Source organism: Aquarana catesbeiana, linkage group LG07 (assembly GCF_042186555.1).
Source record: "Aquarana catesbeiana isolate 2022-GZ linkage group LG07, ASM4218655v1, whole genome shotgun sequence".
Classification (NCBI taxonomy): Eukaryota; Metazoa; Chordata; class Amphibia; order Anura; family Ranidae; genus Aquarana; species Aquarana catesbeiana.
Genome location: NC_133330.1, coordinates 30,719,018 through 30,740,963, shown reverse-complemented (window position 1 = coordinate 30,740,963; position 21,946 = coordinate 30,719,018). Strand labels below are relative to the sequence as shown.

The window sequence follows — 21,946 nt, the reverse complement described above, 5'->3', positions numbered from 1 at the left end:
GATTTGAGCCCTTTTTGTCACTTTTTATGGACGTTATGTTCGTTATATTTTCTTTTTATATGATGTTTATGAGCGACATATGATGTTTGTGAGCGCTGTATTTATCTATTTACATTTTTCAAGTGTTTAGCACTTTGTGTATAGCAGCTACATTCACTATCCTTTTTATGTTTTTACACCATTAGCGCGAGTGTTTATATTTAGAATATATATCTTCCTACACTTTTGTGTTTGCCCCTATTTATCATGAGCTGAACGCAAAGATCTACGACTTTTTCTTTGTACACAAGAGACCTATTTCTCCCAAATATTGTTCAAAAATCTAAATCCTTGTTAGTGAGGACTTCTCCTTTGCCAATACAATCCACCCACCTCACAGGTGTGGCATATCAAGATGCTGATTAGACAGCATGATTATTGCACAGGTGTGCCTTAGGCTGGCCACCATAAAAGGCCACTCTAAAATGTGCAGTTTTACTGTATTGGGGGGGTTGGGGGTATCCGTGCAGGTTTAGGAGATATCCGGGGTAGCTACAGGGAAGCCTTATTATAGGCTTACCTGTAGCAAAAAGTGGATTGTAAGGGTTTACAACCAGTTTAATATGACCAATGGCCATGTTAGCACACATTGCCGAGGTCGCAGTGTGGCAAAATTTATTCCGCAGGTCAAGTTTGACAGGCAGTACTTCCAAGCCACCTGTCCAATGCTTCCGAAAAGCAGTCCACTTCGGATCGCTTTTTCAAATATCAAATCGGTAGCAATGATGACCGCATATGTAGAAGCACCTGCTGTGTGTTTACAATAGTTTCTATGGAGAGTACAAACCTGGTAGGCCTATGAGATTTGGCTCTCCATAGAAGATAAAGCAGAAAGGAATGTGCCCCTGGTGTAAACTTTGAAGATACATTTCTTCATAATACCTGTAACTACAGAGGTGAATGAGGACTTTTACGATGTGTTCACAATATGCAAATACATTAGTGTGCACAGTCGGGACACAGGTTCACTTTAAGATGAAATTGGCAAACTCACATGGATTAGTAGATTAATGTGGAACTTCACTCTCCAAATCTACATTGATTGTTTTTAATCCTCATGCTGCTAGCATTAGTAAATTGAGTGTAAAGTATTGGGGCAGCACAGTGGTGTAGTGGTTAGCACTTTTTGCCCAGCAGCAAAAGGGGCGCTGGTTCAAATCCTGACCATGGCACTACCCGCCTGTTCTCTGTCTGCCTGCATGGATTTCCTCTGGGTACTCCGGTTTCCTCCCATGCTCCAAAGACATGCTGGTAAGTTAATTGGATCCTGTCTAAATTGGCTCTAGTATGTATGAATGTGATAGCGCCTGTAAAGAGCCTCTCCTGTCACTCCCGAGGGCTTTCACACATGTGCGGTGCGCTGGCAGGATGCTCAAAAAAGTCCTGCAAACAGCAACTTTGAGGCGCTGCAGCAGAGCAGCGCCCCCTACCCATTGAACCCTCTTTCGGGCGTTAGCGGGCGTTAAAAGCGCCCGCTAGCAACCGAAAAGCGCCGCAAAAACGACAGTAAAACGCCGCTATTTACCGCCGATGCTCGCCTGCCCCAGTGTGAAAGTGCCCTTAGGGACCTTAGAGTGTAAGCTCCTTGAGGGCAGGAACTGATGTGAATGTACAATGTATATGTAAAGCGTAAATTGACGGCGCTATATAAGTACCTGAAATAAATAAAGTATATCATATTTACTTGCGTTAAAATATATATATGTTTTTACATTTTCGTCCTGGTCTCTTGCCTAGGCAAATTATATCATGCATCCCAGGAATCTTCAGGAGGGGAGGAGAGGAAGAGGGGCTTTTTCAGCTAAGCACACTCTCCTGCATGCATGCTTGAGCTAAGGGCAGATGAATTCCAGGAAGTAAATGCTACATGAATCATCTGCCCGTACTTAAAATGGCCATGGCCAGAAACGATGGGGGGGTGTTTTTCAAAGTGATTTCTCAGCAAAAAAAACCAAAAACATGGAGACATAAATGGATGGGGAGGAATGCGTGAAAATAGTGTTTTTGGTTTGTGGTGCTCAGATAGAGTGAAGATCCACTTTAAGGACCAGGCTACAGAAGTTGGTCATGGTGGGCATTTTATAGCACCTGAAATGACTTGTTATCTTGGATTTCTATTATGAAATAAATATTTGTAGAGAGGGGAGGAAGGAAGGGACAAAAGGAAAAGATGGATTGTTTGTTTAAAAATTAATATATGTCCTTTTTTATCAGCTTGTTTCCAGATACAACAGTATTGGAACATTTTGAATAGGATCTAATACATCACATTTGGAAAAGTTCTGATCTAGTGGCCCTCAAGAAAGGCGTTGTCTTCTCTCCATCATGGAGCCAGACCTAGACAATAAAAGAAAGAAGCAACATGGCAATACCCTCCTGGAACATATTAACAGGATGCGTGAGTCCTCCGAGCTGATCGACATCGTGCTGGTGGCAGAGGGGCGCAAATTTCCATGCCACCGGGTTGTGTTGTCTTCCTTCAGTCCCTATTTTAAGGCGATGTTCACCTGCGGCTTGGTGGAATGTAACCAGACTGAGGTCACCCTTCATGATGTCACTGCTGCCAGTGTCTCAGTTATTTTAGAATACATGTATACCTCCCAACTCTACATAAACAATCTTACTGTCCAAGGGGTGGCCACCGCCGCCTACTGCATGCAGATGGATGACATTTTCCGGATGTGTCAGAATTACATGATGGATCACATGGATGCCTCAAACTGCATTGGGATTTATTACTTTGCTAAGCAGATCAGTGCAGATGACTTAGAGACAAGGTCCAAGAAATATTTATACCAGCACTTCTCTGAAGTGGGCCTACACGAAGAGGTACTAGAGGTTGGCTTCGATCAGTTGATGACCATGATCGTGTCCGATGACCTCAACGTTTCTCGTGAAGAGAGCATCTTGGATCTGGTTCTGCGATGGGTAAACCATGACAGAAACCTACGATCGGAGCACCTGATAGATCTCTTGAAACAAGTTCGATTACTACTGGTCAACCCGTCTTTTCTCCGAGAAGCCAGAAAGAGGAACACTGTGCTTCTGTGCAACGCTCAGTGCTACGACATGGTTGAACAAGCCTTGGAGACCATTGAAAAATCCACCCAGGTTTCTCTGAACCTTCGCTATGGAATGGAGACCACAGACCTTCTCCTTTGTCTGGGCAACAATGCCTCGGGCATCAGGTCAAAATATGGAAACTACGGGGATTCCAGCTTCTGTTTTGCTCCAACGACAGGGAAGATCTGTTATATTCCTTCGCCGAAACAAGGAGAAGTTTTGGGCTTGGTCTCTGCTGGTGTAGTCACAGAAAATAATGATATCATTTTGGCCGGGGAAGCGACGGCTACTAGACTGGCCAGACAGAAGGAAAGACGTGTTGAGCTCTGCAGGTCAGTTGGTTTCTGATGACAATACCGAAATACCTGAAGTGTATCTAAAGCCAAATCCTTTTTTTTTTTGTTTTGGTTAGAATAAGGAATAAAGAAAAGAAGGGGAAGTTGGGACTTTAAATGAGGCACCTATATATATATAGTGTGCCTCCATCCCTAATGCAGAAAATTGAAAATGGAGATTGGAGTCCCAAAATCTCCATTTTCAGAATAAGGAATAAGGCCCAATCCTGGGAAATATTAAGATTATCCTTTACAGTAGGGCTGCCCTCACACTGCACGGAATAACTGCTCATTTTGTCCAGTGGAGAGAAGTACTTTTACCTTCCTGATCCTCCGTTCTCTTGGCAGACGGCACTCCCAGACATTGTGGTGGTGGACTATCCCCCAGCATCATCATGTCCAATGCAGAGCTATGGGAATGCCCTATCTTTGGTATTAGGGGGAGAAATGGTGTCAGTGGAAGGAATAGTGTCCCATTGTTGGTGTCAGTGGAAGGAATAGTGTCCCATTGTTGGTGTCAGTGGAAGGAATAGTGTCCCATTGTTGGTGTCAGTGGAAGGAATAGTGTCCCATTGTTGGTGTCAGTGGAAGGAATAGTGTCCCATTGTTGGTGTCAGTGGAAGGAATAGTGTCCCATTGTTGGTGTCAGTGGAAGGAATAGTGTCCCATTGTTGGTGTCAGTGGAAGGAATAGTGTCCCATTGTTGGTGTCAGTGAAAGGAATAGTGTCCCATTGTTGGTGTCAGTTGGAGGAATTATGCCTTGTATCGCAAAAAATGGCCTGGTCATGAAGGGGGGGGTAAATCTTTCAGAGCAGAAGTGGTTAAATAAAACAATGACAATATTTATGAAAGTGATCGGATTTTTCTGCCGGTCTGATTGAGGCTATTTGGGTCTCAACTCATTTTGGTCCGTGAAGACCACTATTTTATGACTGCGACTGCTTTGCGATTTCAACAACATAACACAAAATAGAAATTTCAATTGCTCCATCTATTTGTTACTTATATGGCCAGCTATAGTCTTGTTTGGGGAGAAGAAGTCTGTTGAGGACAGAACCCCCGTGAACACCGGTCCTTATACATGGGGCCATTTTTCTCCCTATATACATACTGTAAACATTAGGAATGTCTAGTTATGTCTGGAATATACAAACTTGAACTTTGCTGTTTGGATGACGTATTGCATGGAGGATAATTAAAATAAGACATAAAACAGGAGCAAATATCAAAAGCAGTTTGCATTGTTGAATTATTCCCTGGTTGAAACTAATAAGAGAACGCTTCTATGTGCTCGCTAATGCTTTGTGTAATGTCAGCACTATATATAAATACAGGGGATAAATGATGGCTTCATTTTATTTTACCTTTATTAATTTGTATTTCAAACTTTGCAGTTTTCATTTTTTAACCACTTGACCTCCGTAAGATTTACCCCCCCCCCCCCTTTATGACCAGGCCCTTTTTTTTTGCGATATGGCACTGCGTTATTTTAACTGACGATTGCGAGATCGTGCGCCGCTGTACAAAAATTAAATCAATGTCCTTTTTTTTCCCCACAAATAGAGATTTCTTTTGGTGGTATTTCATCACCTCTGCGGTTTTTATTTTTTGCGCTATAAACAAAAAATGACCACCAATTTTGAAAAAAAAAAAAAACACAAAATTTTTTACTTTCTGCTATAAAACATACCCAATAAAAATATGTAAAAAAAATCACATTTCTTCATCAATTTAGACCAATATGTATTCCGCTACATGTTTTTGGTGAAAAAAAAATCGCAATAAGTGTATATTGATTGGTTTTGCGCAAAAGTTATCACGCCTACAAACTATGGGATAGATTTATGGAATTTATTTATTTATTTATTTTTATTAGTAATGGCGGTAATCAGTGATTTTTAGCGGGACTGCGACATTGCAGCGGTCGTGCGACGTTGTACCCAAGTAAAATTTATGTCCTTTTTTTCTTCACAAGCAGAACTTTCTTTTGGTGGTATTTGATCACCTCTGCGTTTTTAATTTTTTGCGCTATAAACAAAAAAAGACCGACAATTACGAATAAAAAAAAAAAACAATATTTTTTTACTTTCTGCTATAAAACATATCCTATAAAATTAAAAAAATTAAAAAATCTAATTTCTTCATCAATTTAGACCAATATGTATTCTGCTACATAGTTTTGGTAAAAAAATACCAATAAGCGTATATTGATTGATTTACACAAACGTTATAGTGTCTACAAACTACCGGATAGATTTATGGAATTTTTATTTATTCTTTTTTTTTTTTTTTTTATTATTATTATGCAGTATTGAGTTGGCCCAAACTTTGCAGCTATAACAGTTTCCACTCTTCTGGGAAGGCTGTCCACAAGGTTTAGGAATGTGTCTATGGGAATGTTTGACCATTCTTCCAGAAGCGCATTTGTGAGGTCAGGCACTAATGTTGGATGAGAAGGCCTGGCTCGCAGTCTCCGCTCTAATTCATCCAAAAGGTGTTCTGTCGGGTTGAGGTCAGGACTCTGTGCTGGCCAGTCAAGTTCCTCCTCCCCAAACTCGCTCATCCATGTCTTTATGGATCTTGCTTTGTGCACTGGTGCGCAGTCATTTTGGAACAGGAAGGGGCCATCCCCATAACCAAGTGTAGCGCTAAAAAATGAGAAAGAAAATATTGCTATACCACATATAATAGCAAGATGAATTGTGAAAAGATAGTGTTTTGTATACTTTGTGAACATTCATACATATAGAACACTTATGTTATAAAGCCTTAGGGTCACCAAAAGTGATAACAGGATGTAAAAATGGCAATAAAGTCCAAAACTGAATGTGCAGATACGGTGAACATAAATAAAGACGAAGTCTTGTATGACGAAACGCGTCGGAAGGACTCCACTGCCGCCATTTTACTTGCAAGCTCTTTTTATTCTGAAATGTAAGTGTTTTTCCTTTTAATAAATTTTTTATGGTTTACGGAATTACGCTATGAGCCCCTTCTTCATTACATGTGGGTAATGTCCGTTGGTGTCCGAGCTTCCATATGAAGAAGACCTCTTTGGGATAGCAACGTTACAACTTCACCATTCACCAGCCCTTGGTTCCCTACCTTCATTGCCAGTGAGCAATCCAAGCCTGTTTGACCCATATAGCGTATGCTAGGTGGGTCCCAACTTTCTGGTAAGCCTCCAGTCATCCTAGGTGGCGGTTTCGCACAAGGGTCTGTCAGCACATGTTGGATTACATACAGAAATCTCTCACGAGTATATGTTTTGGAATTTATCACCATTGCAAAATTTATGTTCACCGTATCTGCACATTCAGTTTTGGACTTTATTGCCATTTTTACATCCTGTTATCACTTTTGGTGACCCTAAGGCTTTATAACATAAGTGTTCTATATGTATGAATGTTCACAAAGTATACAAAACACTATCTTTTCACAATTCATTTTGCTATTATATGTGGTATAGCAATATTTTCTTTCTCATTTTTTAGCGCTACACTTGGTTATATATGATTTATTACAAATTTTCTATTTGTTGTGTTAGCTGCTTACATCTATGACTTTTTTGGAGTAAGCGCATGGTTTATAGGTTTTTTAAGGGGCCATCCCCAAACTGTTCCCACAAAGTTGGGAGAATGAAATTGTCCAAAATGTCTTGGTATGCTAACGCCTTAAGAGTTCCCTTCACTGGAACTAAGGGGACAAGCTAAATCCCTGAAAAACAACCCCCACACCATAATCCCCCCTCCACCAAATGATTTGGTCCTGACTTCAACCCGATAGAACACCTTTGGGATGAATTAGAGTGGAGACAGGGAGCCAGGCCTTCTCATCCAACATCAGTGCCTGACCTCACAAATGCGCTTCTGGAAGAATGGTCAAACATTCCCATAGACACACTCCTAAACCTTGTGGACAGCCTTCCCAGAAGAGTTGAAGCTGTTATAGCGGCAAAGGGTGGCCCAACTCAATATTGAACCCTACGGACTAAGACTGGGATGCCATTAAAGTTCATGTGCGTGTAAAGGCAGGTGTCCCAATACTTTTGGTAATATAGTGTAGTTGAAAACGATTAAAAAAAAATCCTCTGCCACCATTGTTATATATATCTGTATAAAAATCCCCATTTGTGACATTCTTTTTATTGCTCAGGTATCACAACCGAGGCAGTTACTGCTGGGAGAAGCTGTGCAGTGCGGAGTACAGAGAGTTGTATGCCCTCGGCACGGTTCACAATGACCTTTACTTGATTGGAGGACAAATGAAGCACAAAAACCGATACAACGTCACTAACTGCGTGGACAAGTACTTGGCGGAGAGCGACAGCTGGAGAAGTGTGTCGCCATTGCCGCTTCCTTTGGCGTGCCATGCCGTGGTGACCCTCAACCACAAGCTCTATGTCATGGGTGGCTGGACTCCACAGGTTGGTAGAAAGCAAAATCCTTACAGATGGAAAATGGTGAATGAGTTTAACCACTTCTGGACCGCCGCACGCCGATATACGTCCCAACTTTGAAGAGGGATATCGTTGTTATGGAAGCAGCTAGCTGCCATAACCCCGGTATCCTCTTCTTCGGCCGGCGGTCCGGTTTCCGATAATAGCGGTCTCTGCGGCGGATTCGCCGCAAGATCACTTTTATTGGCAGCAGGAGAGGCCCCCCCCTCTCCCGCCACGCTCCCATGCCCTCCGCCGCTTACCGGAGCCGTCGGCGGCAGGCGGAGGCGATCGGATCCTCTTCCTTGCTGGGTATGGAGACGAGTGAGGGGAAGATGGTCCCCACCCGTCTCCATACCATTTCCGGGCCATTTTTTTTTTTTTTTTTACATTTTTTTAAATGACAACATTTTTTTTTTTAATTGCATTTTTGTGTAAATATGATTATTATATATATTTTTTTTATTGCATTTTTGAGTAAATATGATTATTATATATATTATTTTTTAATTGCATTTTTTTGTAAATATGATTATTATATATATTATTTTTTTTTATTGCATTTTTGTGTAAATATGATTATTATATATATTATTTTTTAATTGCATTTTTTTGTAAATATGATTATTATATATATTATTTTTTTTTATTGCATTTTTGTGTAAATATGATTATTATATATATTATTTTTTATTGCATTTTTGTGTAAATATGAGATCTGAGGTCTTTTTGACCCCAGATCTCATATTTAAGAGGACCTGTCATGCTTTTTTTCTATTACAAGGGATGTTAACATTCCTTGTAATTGGAATAAAAGTGACACCATTTTTTTTTTTAAAAGAACAGTGTAAAAATAAAAAATAAAAGTTAAAATAAATAAGAAAAAAAAAAATTTTAAACACGCCCCGTCCCGCCGAGCTTGCGCGCAATAGCGAACGCATATGTGAGTAGCGCCCGCATATGAAAACGGTGTTCAAACCACACATGTGAGGTATCACCGTGATCGGTAGAGCGAGAGCAATAATTCTAGCCCTAGACCTCCTCTGTACCTCAAAACATGCAACCTGTAGAATTTTTTAAACGTCGAATATGGAGATTTTTAAGGGTAAATTTCGCCATTCCACGAGCGGGCGCAATTTTGAAGCGTGACGTGTTGGGTATCAATTTACTCAGCGTAACATTATCTTTCACAATATAAAAAATTGGGCTAACTTTATTGTTGTCTTATTTTTTAATTCAAAAAATTTATTTTTTTCCAAAAAAAGTGCGCTTGTAAGACCGCTGCGCAAATACGGTGTGACAGAAAGTATTGCAACAACCGCCATTTTATTCTCTAGGGTGTTAGAAAAAAAAATTATAATGTTTGGGGATTCTAAGTAATTTTCTAGCAAGAAAACTGTTTTTAACTTGTAAACAACAAATCTCAAAAAGAGGCTCGGTCCTTAAGTGGATAAAGTGTATTTTTATTTTCTTTTTGGATAGAGAGAGGAAAGGAAAGACGCCCTATCAGGTTTTCATTGCTGTCTTTAGAGATTTACTCTCCCTGTTTTTCCTCAGGACAACTTTGCCAGATTTGGAGTAATTAACCTGAACCACTAAGAGCGCCCCCTAGTTACCTTTGAGTTTAAAATGGCACACAGCGGCTCATTAGAACGTCCTTCCTCGCCTTCACTTGTGCACTTCTTATACAGCTTTTCAAAATGACAAATACACTCACCGGCCACTTTATTAGGTACACTTGTTCAATTGCTCGGTAACACAAATTGCTAATCAGCCAATCACATGGCAGCAACTCAATGCATTTAGGCATCTAGACGTGGTGAAGACGACTTGCTGAAGTTCGAACTGAGCATCAGAACGGGGAACGGAAGATAAGTGTGCCGCTCAGGCTTTCGAATAGTGAAGAGCAGTGTAGACAGTGTATATGTCCGATCCCCATGATTAAGCTCTGGTAGGTGGAGCGAAACGCGTTGGGGCGTGGTCTGGCGGGAGCCCAGGCTGAGGTTGTCTCTTCTATCACATCACACGCATGGATGTGCTGCATCGGGGATTCCTTCTCTCCTCTCTTTAGTCATCAGAATTGGGGAAGAAAGGGGATGTAAGGGACTTTGAACGTGGCATGGTTGTTGGTGACAGACGGGCTGGTCTGAGTATTTAAAAAAAACTGCTGATCTACTGGGATTTTCACACACAACCATCTCTCGGGTTTACAGAGAATGGTCCGAAAAAAGAGAAAATATCCAGTGAGCGGCAGTTGTGTGGAGGAAAATGCCTTGTTGATGTCAGAGGTCAGAGGAGAATGGGCAGACTGGTTGGAGATGATAGAAAGACAACAGTAACTCAAATAACCCCTCGTTACAACCAAGGTATACAGAATACCATCTCTGAATGCACAACACATCGAACCTTGAAGCAGATGGGCTACAGCAGCAGAAGACCACACCGGGTGCCACTCCTGTCAGCTAAGCACCGGAAACTGAGGCTACAATTCACACAGGATCACCGTAATTGGAAAATAGAAGATTGGAAAAAACGTTCCCTGGTCTGATGAGTCTGGATTTCAGCTGCGACATTCAGATGGTCGGTCAGAATTTGCCGTAAACATGAAAGCATGGATCCATCCTGCCTTGTATCAATGGTTCAGGCTGGTGGTGTAATGGTGTGGGGGGGATATTTTCTTGGCACACTTTGGGTCCCTTAGTACCAATTGAACATCATTTAAACACCATGGCCTACCTGAGTATTGTTGCTGACCATGTCCATCCCTTTATGACTACAGTGTCCCCATCTTCTGATGGCTCCTTCCAGCAGGATAATGCACCATGTCACAAAGCTCCAATCATCTCACCACTGGACAATGAGGTCTCTGTACTCCAATGGTCTCCACACTCACCACATCTCATCCAATAGAGCACCTTTGGGATGTGGTGGAACGGGAGATTCGCATCATGGCTGTGCAGCCGACAAATCTGCAGCAACTGTGTGATGCCATCATGTCACTATGGACCAAAATCTCTGAGGAATGTTTCCAACACCTTTGTTGAATCTATGCCACGAAGAATGAAGGCAAAAGAGGGTCCAACGCAGTACTAGCAAGGTGTACCTAATAAAGTGGCCGGAGAGTGTATATTTTATAGAAAACATTTCCAGAATATGAAGACGTATGACATCGTTGTATACCACTTTTTTTTTAAATTCAGCCTTCCAGTGTAACTTTTCCTGATTTATACAGAGTTATTTTTATTATTATTTCAGGTACTTATATAGCGCCATCAATTCACACAGCGCTTTACATATATATTGTACATTCACATCAGTCCCTACCCTGAAGGAGCTTACAATCTACGGTCCCTAACTCACATTCATATACTGGGGCCAATTTAGACAGGATCCAATTAGCCTCCCATTTGTCATAAAGATCCTGTTTACCTTGAAGTTCTGTCCTGTGGGTTTGGAGTTGTATTATAATGTAGAGTCTGAGATAACACTGCAGGCTCTTTGTGACGTGTTCAGTGATGGAATCTATAAATGACATTGGTACAGCTCCTAGAAGTCTGTGCAAACAGGAAGATATATATTTAGGTTTATGACAGAGGGAAAAAACCGCCTTGAGGTATCTGAGAGTTTTGTCTGTTGTTGCGTATCAGCACTGCTCATCTGCTACAGCCAATTTGCAGCTACTTCCTGCCTACGTGCGCCCCAGTGATGGCTGCATAGCATTGCTCATGGTTGGTCCTGATAGTGACGGAAGTGGACCGTGCCTGTGTCCTGTGTCCCGTGTCCCATGTCCTGTGTGTTGTGTCCTGTGTCCAGTGTCGTGTATATTGTGCCCCGTGTCTTGTGTCCCATGCCTGTATCCTGCTTTCCATGTCCCATGTCCCGTGTCCTGTGTCCTGTGTGTTGTGTCCTGAGTCCTGTGTGTTGTGTCCTGAGTCCTGTGTCCTGTGTGTTGTGTCCAGTGTCCTGTGTGTTGTGTGTTGTGTCCTGTGTGTTGTGTGTTGTGTCCTGTGTGTTGTGTGTTGTGTCCTGTGTGTTGTGTGTTGTGTCCTGTGTGTTGTTTGTTGTGTCCTGTGTGTTGTGTGTTGTGTCCTGTGTGTTGTGTGTTGTGTCCTGTGTGTTGTGTCCTGTGTGTTGTGTGTTGTGTCCTGTGTGTTGTTTGTTGTGTCCTGTGTGTTGTGTGTTGTGTCCTGTGTGTTGTTTGTTGTGTCCTGTGTGTTGTGTCCTGTGTGTTGTGTGTTGTGTCCTGTGTGTTGTGTCCTGTGTGTTGTTTGTTGTGTCCTGAGTGTTGTGTGTTGTGTCCTGTGTGTTGTTTGTTGTGTCCTGTGTGTTGTGTGTTGTGTCCTGTGTGTTGTGTCCTATGTGTTGTGTGTTGTGTCCTGTGTGTTGTGTCCTGTGTGTTGTGTGTTGTGTCCTGTGTGTTGTGTCCTGTGTGTTGTGTGTTGTGTTCTGTGTGTTGTGTGTTGTGTCCTGTGTGTTGTTTGTTGTGTCCTGTGTGTTGTGTCCTGTGTGTTGTTTGTTGTGTCCTGTGTGTTGTGTCCTGTGTGTTGTTTGTTGTGTCCTGTGTGTTGTGTCCTGTGTGTTGTGTCCTATGTGTTGTGTGTTGTGTCCTGTGTGTTGTGTCCTGTGTGTTGTGTGTTGTGTCCTGTGTGTTGTGTCCTGTGTGTTGTGTTCTGTGTGTTGTGTCCTGTGTGTTGTTTGTTGTGTCCTGTGTGTTGTTTGTTGTGTCCTGTGTGTTGTGTGTTGTGTCCTGTGTGTTGTTTGTTGTGTCCTGTGTGTTGTGTGTTGTGTCCTGTGTGTTGTTTGTTGTGTCCTGTGTGTTGTGTGTTGTGTCCTGTGTGTTGTGTCCTATGTGTTGTGTGTTGTGTCCTGTGTGTTGTGTCCTGTGTGTTGTGTCCTGTGTGTTGTGTGTTGTGTCCTGTGTGTTGTGTCCTGTGTGTTGTGTGTTGTGTTCTGTGTGTTGTGTGTTGTGTCCTGTGTGTTGTGTGTTGTGTCCTGTGTGTTGTGTCCTGCGTCCAGTGTCCCGTGTGTTGTGTGTTGTGTCCTGTGTGTTGTGTCCTGTGTGTTGTGTCCAGTGTCCTGTGTGTTGTGTCCTGTGTGTTTTGTGTTGTGTCCTGTGTGTTGTGTGTTGTGTCCTGTGTGTTGTGTGTTGTGTGTTGTGTGTTGTTTGTTGTGTCCTGTGTGTTGTGTCCTGTGTGTTGTTTGTTGTGTCCTGTGTGTTGTGTCCTGCGTCCAGTGTCCCATGTGTTGTGTGTTGTGTCCTGTGTGTTGTGTCCCATGTGTTGTGTGTTGTGTCCAGTGTCCTGTGTGTTTTGTGTTGTGTCCTGTGTGTTGTGTCCTGTGTGTTGTGTCCTGCGTCCAGTGTCCTGTGTGTTGTGTCCTGTGTGTTGTGTCCTGTGTGTTGTGTCCTGTGTCCTACTTTCTATTCTCTGTTATTCTCTTTAGATATTTGAATTAGAATTAGAAAACGGTTATAGTCTTTCTATTTTATTCTATTCTGTTCTTTTTTTTATTCTATTCTTTTCTATTCTATTATTTTTTTTCTATTGTATTCCAATTTATTATATTTGAAATTCAAATTTGAGGAGATTGTTTTATTCTATTTTATTTGATTCTATTCTATTTTCTATTCCATTCTATGCTATTCTATTCCATTCCTTTATTTTCTATTCTAATTCATTCTGTTATTTCATTTTTCTATTCTATTTCGTTCCATTTTACTCTATTCTTTTATATACTATTCTATTTTTTTATATTCTTTTATTTTCTATTCTGTTCTTTTTTACTGTATTCTATTCTATTCTATTCTTTTCTTTTCTATTCTATTTTCTATTATATTCTTTTATTTTCTGTTGTTCTCTTTGGATATTCAAATTAAAATTTCAGAAAACGGTTATAGTCTTTCTATTTTATTCGATTCTGTTCTTTTTTTATTCTATTCTTTTCTATTATAGTCTATTTTTTTTCTATTGTATTCCAATTTATTATATTTGAAATTCAAATTTAAGAAGATGGTTATATTCTATTTTATTTTTTTCTATTCTATTTTCTATTCTATTCCATTCCTTTATTTTTTATTCGAATTCATTCTGTTCTGTTATTTTTCTATTCTATTTCGTTCCGTTTTACTCTATTCTTTTCTCTTCTATTCTATTTTTTTCTATTCTGTTTTTTTTCTATTCTGTTCTGTTTTACTGTATTCTATTCTTTTATTTTCTATTCTTTTCTTATCTATTCTATTATAGTTTAGTCTAGTGTTTTCTATTATTTTCCTTTATTTTCTATTCTCTGTTATTTTCTGTGGATATTCGAAAACTATTTGAATTTGATCCGAAAACAATTTGAATTCCATTTTGAAAACTATTTGCTTTGGAATTTAGTCCTAAAATTTTGTTTAATTATTTCGGATTTATTTAAATTTGGTATTATTGTAATTCGGAAATTCGGATACATCCAGATTTCAGAATAATGAAAAACTTGTCCGAATTTGAAATTCAGAATGAAACAAATGGTACATGTCTATCGGAACCCCATGTGGCAGGGTGACAACGCAGGAGCACAGTTAGTACACAGGGACCAAGGGATGTCACCCCACAACAGGAAGTGACTGAACAAGAATCTTCATGGCAGGAGTTTATTTAAACTTAATGAAAGCTGCAGATTAAAAAATATTGAAAAAGACTTTTAAAATGACATTAACACCCAAAAGTGGAAGCTCTGCTCTTTCTTGAGGTCCAAAAAAGCCAGGACAGTACAAATACCCCCCAAATGACCCCTTTTTGGAAAGTAGACAGTCCAAGGTATTTAGTAGGAGGCCACTACCACTTCCATCAGCTCATTCCCCACAGTTACAACCTTTTGTACAACCTGTCCCACCCTATTAGATTGTTAGCTCTTCTGAGCAGGGCCCTCTTAACCCTCTTGTTTTTTATTGTACTTTTAAATGTACTGACTCCCATTTATTGTAAAGCGCTGGGTAAACTGCTGGCGCTATATAAATGCTGTATAATAATAATATAATAAAGAGACATGGCGGGTTCTTTGAAGTTATAATTTTTTGTCATAATATTTTGGAAAATTAAGAAATTAAAGAAATAAATGTTCATTGTCTATGGTGAAGGAACATCCAGTGAGCAGCTCCTTGTCCACTGTATGGCCTTGGACTGTTTAAATAAATAGACATGTTTTTATTCATGGCTTTGCTATGGTACAACGAACGCTCTTTCCCATTTGTGTCTCTCTTTTTATCTCATCAGTTTATGAGTTTGGAATAGCAGTGACCTATGCAGACTGCATTCTCCCCAGCTAGGTGGTGGTTTATGCGCCTGGAGACTTGTGTTGTCGTCACTGTCTATGGTCAGGAGTTGGTAGAACGTCTGCTCACCAGCCTCCAGTGTAGAGGACCCCTTAAAAGAGGGCAACCCTGTTCTGTGCTGGCTCACTTGGTGCCCCATCACTATTATTGCGCTATCGCCAGCCACTCCCAGTCACTGTCTATGGTCAGGAGTCGGTAGAACAGGCTCCCAATCAGGTGACCACTGTGACGTCTGGTGACAACATGATAGGCAGCCTGCCTACCAGCCTCCAGTGTAGAGGACCCTATAAAAGGGGGCACCCCTGTTCTGTGCTGGCTCACTTGATGTACCTATCACTATGATTGCGCTGACACCAGTTGCTTCCAGTCACTATCTATGGTCAGGAGTCGGTAAGACAGGCTCCCAATCCGGTGACCATTGTGACAGCCAGAGACCACATGACAAGCAGCCTGCCTACCGGCCTCCAGTGTAGAGGACCCTATCAAGGGGGGGGGGGGGGTACGCCTGTTCTGTGCTGGCTCACTTGGTGCCCCTAGCGCTATCATTGCGCTATCACCAGCCACTCCCAGTCACTGTCTGTGGTCAGGAGTCGGTAGAACAGGCTCCCAGACAGGTGACCACTGTGACATCTGGTGACAACATTATTGGCAGCCAGCTTACTGGCCTCCGGTGTAGAGGACCCTATAAAGGGGGGCACCCCTGTTCTGCGCTGGCTCACTTGATGCCCCTAGAACTATGATCGCAATGTCACCAGCTGCTCTCAGTCACTGTCTATGGTCAGAAATCGATAGAAACAGCTCCCAATCAGGTGATCACTGTGACTGTCTGGTGACAACATAATAGGCAGCCTGCTTACCAGCCTCCAGTGTAGAAGACCCCTTAAAAGGAAGCACCCCTGTTCTGTGCTGGCTCACTTGGTACCCCTAGCACTATGATCACGCTATCGTCAGCCACTCCCAGTCACTGCCTATGGTCAGAAATCAGTGGAATGGGCTCCCAGACAGGTGACCACTGTGACGTCCGGTGACAACATAATAGGCAGCCGGCCTACCGACCTCCAGTGTAGAGGACCCTATAAAGGGGGGCACCCCTGTTCTGTGCTGGCTCACTTGATGCCCCTAGAACTATGATCGCGCTGTCACCAGACGCTTCCAGTCACTATCTATGGTCAGGAGTCGGTAGAACGGGCTCCCAATCAGGTGACCAACCACTGTGACATCTGGTGACAACATGATAGGCAGCCGGTCTCCGATGTAGAAGACCCTATCAAGGGGGGCACCCCTGTTCTGTGCTGGCTCACTTGGTGCCCCTAGCACTATGATCGCGCTGTCACCAGCCGCTTCCAGTCACTATCTATGGTCAGGAATCGGTAGAACGGGCTCCCAATCAGGTGACCACTGTGACGTCTGGTGACAACATGATAGGAGCCTGCCTACCGGCTTCCGGTGTAAAGGACCCTATAAAGGGGGGGCACCCCTGTTCAGTGCTGGCTCACTTGGTGCCCCTAGCACTATGATTGCACCGTCACCAGCCGCTCCCAGTCACTATCTATGTTCAGGAAATAGGTGACCACTGTGACGTCTGGTGATAACATGATAGGCAGTCTGCTAACCGGCCTCCGGTGTAGAGGACCCCTTAAAGGGCCGGCTGTAAGGGTTAAGAAAATAAAATCCCATTTTACTTTCAGATATCTTCCAACCAGCATATTAATCATATTTCGTTTTTTGCTGTGAAATTGCTGTCTTTGGAACGTTCCCTCTGCTGTCACGAGAGCGGCACTTAGACGTGATTGCTGCTGTTATTTTATATTTTATACTGATCTGTAAAAGGAGGAATGGGCTGCCCATTTCAGACTCACTTTCCTGGCAGTCGCTGATATTTTTTATTTCTGAATCGTATCTCATAAAGGAGAAAGCTGTGGGAGGATGAGGGGGGATAAGAGGGAATCGCTGAGCAGGCACACGGCTAATTACCTGCCTGCCCCAGTCTGAGCACAAGGCAATCGGCGGCACGCGGGGGAATCTTCCTTCCAGGACTGACACGGTTAAGGATTCATGATACCATGACAAGTTGTCAAGAAATGGATGGAGTTATTTATAGAGTACCGAGGCTAGAAAAATGACAAACACAACTCACTCTGTATGCCAAGGATAGGGCCGGGGGGGTGTATAAACCAGCCAGTTGGAGTGGCCCCGGGGGGCCCAATGGCCATCTGGCTCAGCGTGGAGAGCGAGGTTAAAGGGAATTCCTTAAATGCTGGAAGCAGGCGGCAGTTAAGGCCATATGCGATGGATAGAAGCTGTCCGCCCATGCTATTAGGAGGACGGGTAAATAAAACCATTCATGTGCAGATGTAGCTCTCAGTCGGTCACATATTTCAGCTGTCCTTTCTCTGCAAATGCTTTGCATCCTTATGGGCAGTGCAGAGTCAGAAAAATATGGCTCCAGGCTATATCCGGGTAAGCTGGCTAGATGCCAGTAGAATTTCATTCAAAATTTTTCATTTTCAGAACAATTGTTTCAACTTTAATACTTAGTGTGGGCAAATTGACGATCGATTTTGACCATGGTGATGAAAAAATTCAAAGGCAGGAAATGGACATTTTTTCTTGTTTCGTATCTGATTGAACAAAATTCTAATTGTGGATTTGATTCCATTCAAGTAGTGGGTTTGGACAAAATTTATGGGCTTGGTCACACCACCGGGGCGGTAAAAGCAGACGGGTGAGTTGCGACCTAACCGTTCACTTACAGTAAATACAGGAATTCAACCCAGCCAGTCTAGCCAGGCCAAAGGTAGGCCAAAGAGACAACTGCCTTGGTTGCTTCAACACAATGAGGGTACAAAAAAGGCAAGACCTGCAAACCATGCTGTTCAGGGAACAGGCCTTGCCTGCTGAAATGTTCACCCTACCATTCACCGCTTGGAGCTGCCTATCCCATCTGGTAAAGTCTTACAGTCAGGGCCAGGCCAAAGGGTAGGCAAAAGAGGTGACTGTCTTGGGTTCTTCAGTAAGATGGGGGTACAGGACCTGCAACCTATACTGTTGGGGTATTTCAAGGCTCATGGGGGAGAACGCACTTTGGCCTTTCCGACTTTGGTGCTAAAGGACCTTGGCCCAGCATTGCCTATGGTTGGCGGTGGAGCAAAATGATTTGACAATCTGCACATTTTCTTTTATCTGTCTGGGTATGCCGCATGTCTGTAAATTTGTCCAGTCAATGGAAAAATCAAAGGGTTTGTGACTTGGTTGCATTTCTGAATTGCCAAGCGGTGAATGGTAGGGTTAATATTTTACCCAATCAGCAATTCAGAAATGCAACTGCTGCCCTCTGCTGTCTGAATGTGTATATGCCTGTAACTATAATATGTATGCGCTTCCTGTCCCTGGGTTGTTGGCTATGAAACCCTGGAAGAAGGAAGCAGAGAGAGAGAGAGAGAGAGAGAGAGAGAAAGTCTCAGCCACATGTCCTGTCAATACTGCTAAACCCCAAGCCAGAAGGGACTACTGTATTATGTAAGTATTCCTATGTTCGAATAGTTTAACTGCAGCTGCTGAGTGTATATATAAATTCTTGTGACAGAGTATCTATAACCTGTCCTTGTTATTATTTGACATGCACAGTGCCAGATAGCTAAGTCTGTGCTACTGTAGTGGTAAGCTTCCAGTACATTGGTAGGTGAACCTGTTTATTGCAATAGAGTTTATATGTAGTTGCTGTTATTTTACTTAAATAGTTTAATTCTGCGTACACACGATCGGAATTTCCGTCAGAAAAAACTTGGATGGTTTGCCTTGCATACACACGGTCACACAAAAGTTCTCTGAACTTTCGACCGTCAAGAATGCGGTGACGTACAGCACTACGATGAGCCGAGAAAATGAAGTTCAATGCTTCTGAGCATGCGTCAAATTGTTTACGAGCATGTGTGATTTTTTGCGCGTCCGAATTGCATACAGACGAACGCATTTTTGATAGGAACTTTTCCCGACCGAAAAATAGAGAACATGCTCTCAATCTTTTGCTGGCTGGAATTACGCTAGCAAAAGACCGATGGAGCATACACACGGTCGCATTTTCTGACAAAAAGCTCTCATTGGAGTTTTGCTGGCGGCATTTCCGATCATGTGTACGCGGCATAAGTCTCAATAATCAGCATAGGCTAGAGCCAGGTTAAGCATCTGGTGTCAACTCTGAAGCCGCTCTGGTCTGGTCCCAGCCTGAGCTGTCAGCAGCGGCTTCAGTGTGTAGGAGCAGCTGCCAACAACAGAGGCCACATAGTACGTCTGTGGGTGACAACACTTCCCAGGCATTTCTCAGCCATTGTCACTTTCTCCTGTACACAGAAGGCACCGCTGGAGACTAGACTGGAGCGTCTTCAGAAAAGGTAAGCATGACAATCTTTTTTTTTTTACAGGGTTAGATAAATTAGGCTTAGAATAGGGATGGAAGTAAGTTTAAAGTTAGTTAGGTGTTGCCATTACTTCTACTTTAAGGAGGGACTACAGCGCAGAGTAGATAGGTTGACTCTGAGTTCCAGTGCCACACTACAGTTCCTGCTGGTGGGAAGCTCCATTCCAGGCTGGTTGGACAACAGTTAAAGGATCTCCCCATGACTGCAGATCTTGTTCACAATTCCACCAGAACTCTTGTTGGGCCCTTTGCTGATAATATATGTTTGTATATTGTAGTGATGGCGAACCTTGGCACCCCAGATGTTTTTGGAACTACATTTCCCATGATGCTCATGCACTCTGCAGTGTAGGTGAGCATCATGGGAAATGTAGTTCCATAACATCTGGGGTGCCAAGGTTCACCATCACTGGTATTTTGGATGTATGTACTGTTATAAATCTCTTCCTATATAAAGCTTGTATTATTTAAATACTGGTGTGCATCTATATCAGCCTTTCTCAACCTTTTTTTACATGGAGGAACTCTTGAAAAAAACTTTCAGGTCTCAGGGAACCCCTGCCAATAAATACTATATCCACAGCTCCTGGTACATAAGCATGGTGGTCATGTGGAAGAATTGCCCTTACATTGGTGGCCATTGGGTAGAATACCCCCTTACAAATAGCAAAAAAGATAATTGTTTTCATTGGTAACTTACCTGAGAGGAAGAAATTGCTTATTGCTCAAGGAACCCTAGCAGCCTTTGGAGGAACCCTGGTTGAGAATACAGAAGCTGATCTACACTATGTTACGAAAAGTATTGGGACGCCTGCCTGTACACAGACATGAACTTTAATGGCATGCCAGTCTTAGTCTGTAGGGTTCAATATTGAGTTGGCCCACCCTTTGCAGCTATAACAGCTTCAACTCTTCTGGGAAGGCTGTCCACAAGGTTTAGGAGTGTGTCTATGGGAATGTTTGACCATTCTTCCAGAAGTGCATTTGTGAGCTCAGGCACTGATGTGGACAAGAAGGCCTAGCTCGCAGTCTTCATTCTAATTCACCCCAAAGGTGTTCTGTCAGGTTGAGGTCAGGACCCAGTGCAGGCCAGTCAAGTTCCTTCACCCCAAACTCGCTCACCCATGTCTTTATAGACGTTGCTTTGTGCACTGGTCCAAATCATTTGATGGAGGGGGGATTATGGTTGTTTTCTAGCGGTTGGGTTTGGCCCCTTAGTTTCAGTGAAGGGAACTCTTAAGGCGTCAGCATACCAAGACATTTTGGACAATTAGACAAGTAGAATACCCCCTTATAAATAGCAACAAAAGATCATTGTTGCCATTGGTAATTTACCTGAGGGGAAGAAACTGCTTATTGCTTAAGGAACCCCTAGCAACCTTTGGAGGAACACTAGGGTTCAGCTGAACCCTGGTTGAGAATGACTGATCTATATGCTTATGGTTAATGTTATATGCTGGTTGTAGTAGTTCTTTTGCTCCCAAATACTTTGATTGGATTTCTGGGTAATTTCCTAGGAAGGGAACCCAGAGGTCCTGTCCTGGGAGGAGGCACTGGCAACTTATTATCAAACACACTCTTCCACTTAGCGAAGGTTCTGGTTCTCATTTTTACCTAAAGGTTTACCTACAGGTTTAAGCGCAATATTCTGTTTGGGAAAAGCCATTTCTCATATTCCACCCCCCCCCCCCCCCCCCAAAAAAAAAGAGGGCTACGCAACCAAACATATTTCATGGATCCTTTGATTTTCCATTGGATGGACATATCAGTATAGATATGGCATATCCAGGTGGATAAAAAAAAAAGATTGCTGAATCGATTGGCTCCACCGAAAAGCATGGGCAGTGCCGGTGTCTTATCGAATTCAGTCCCCTATCATATAGTGTCCTCCCTGTACTGCGCAGGCGCAGTACGGAGGACAAAAGAGACTCCGAAAGTCTCCGAAGTTCAACAGCTGATCGTCAGCTGTACACGGAGCCTGCGCATTTATTCTTACCCTATGTCCAGGATCATTCCCTACTATCCAAGTGGACATAGAGTTAGAATAAATATTTGCCGAGCGCAGCGAGGCCGTGCACGAAGCGTGGCGAGCGAAGCGAGCCCGCGAGGGGCCCTCTTACACTGCCATCGCTAACAGGTGCCCGAGCGCCGTGTACAGCTGATGGTCAGCTGATCAACTTCGGGCATTTTCGGCATCTCCTGCTCCTCCGTACTGCGCAGGCGCTGCGCCTGCGCAGTACGAGGCGGACACTATCTGATACGAGGACACTATATGGCAGAACACCGGGACAAGGTCTTTTATCACCCAAGTCCAAAGTGCACCCTCCCCCACTGAGCTGTG

At 42.8% G+C, this 21,946-nt stretch overlaps 1 protein-coding gene across 1 annotated transcript in view; it reads left to right on the top strand.

The window, feature by feature from the left end:
- KBTBD12 (kelch repeat and BTB domain containing 12) overlaps window positions 1–21,946 on the top strand; it is a 130,512-nt gene that overhangs the window by 19,510 nt on the left and 89,056 nt on the right. Inside the window, exons 2-3 of the mRNA XM_073591362.1 lie at window positions 2,254–3,434; window positions 7,594–7,864. Coding sequence (XP_073447463.1) covers window positions 2,365–3,434; window positions 7,594–7,864 — 1,341 coding nt within the window. The 5' untranslated portion in view covers window positions 2,254–2,364. The remainder of the gene's footprint in view (window positions 1–2,253; window positions 3,435–7,593; window positions 7,865–21,946) is intronic.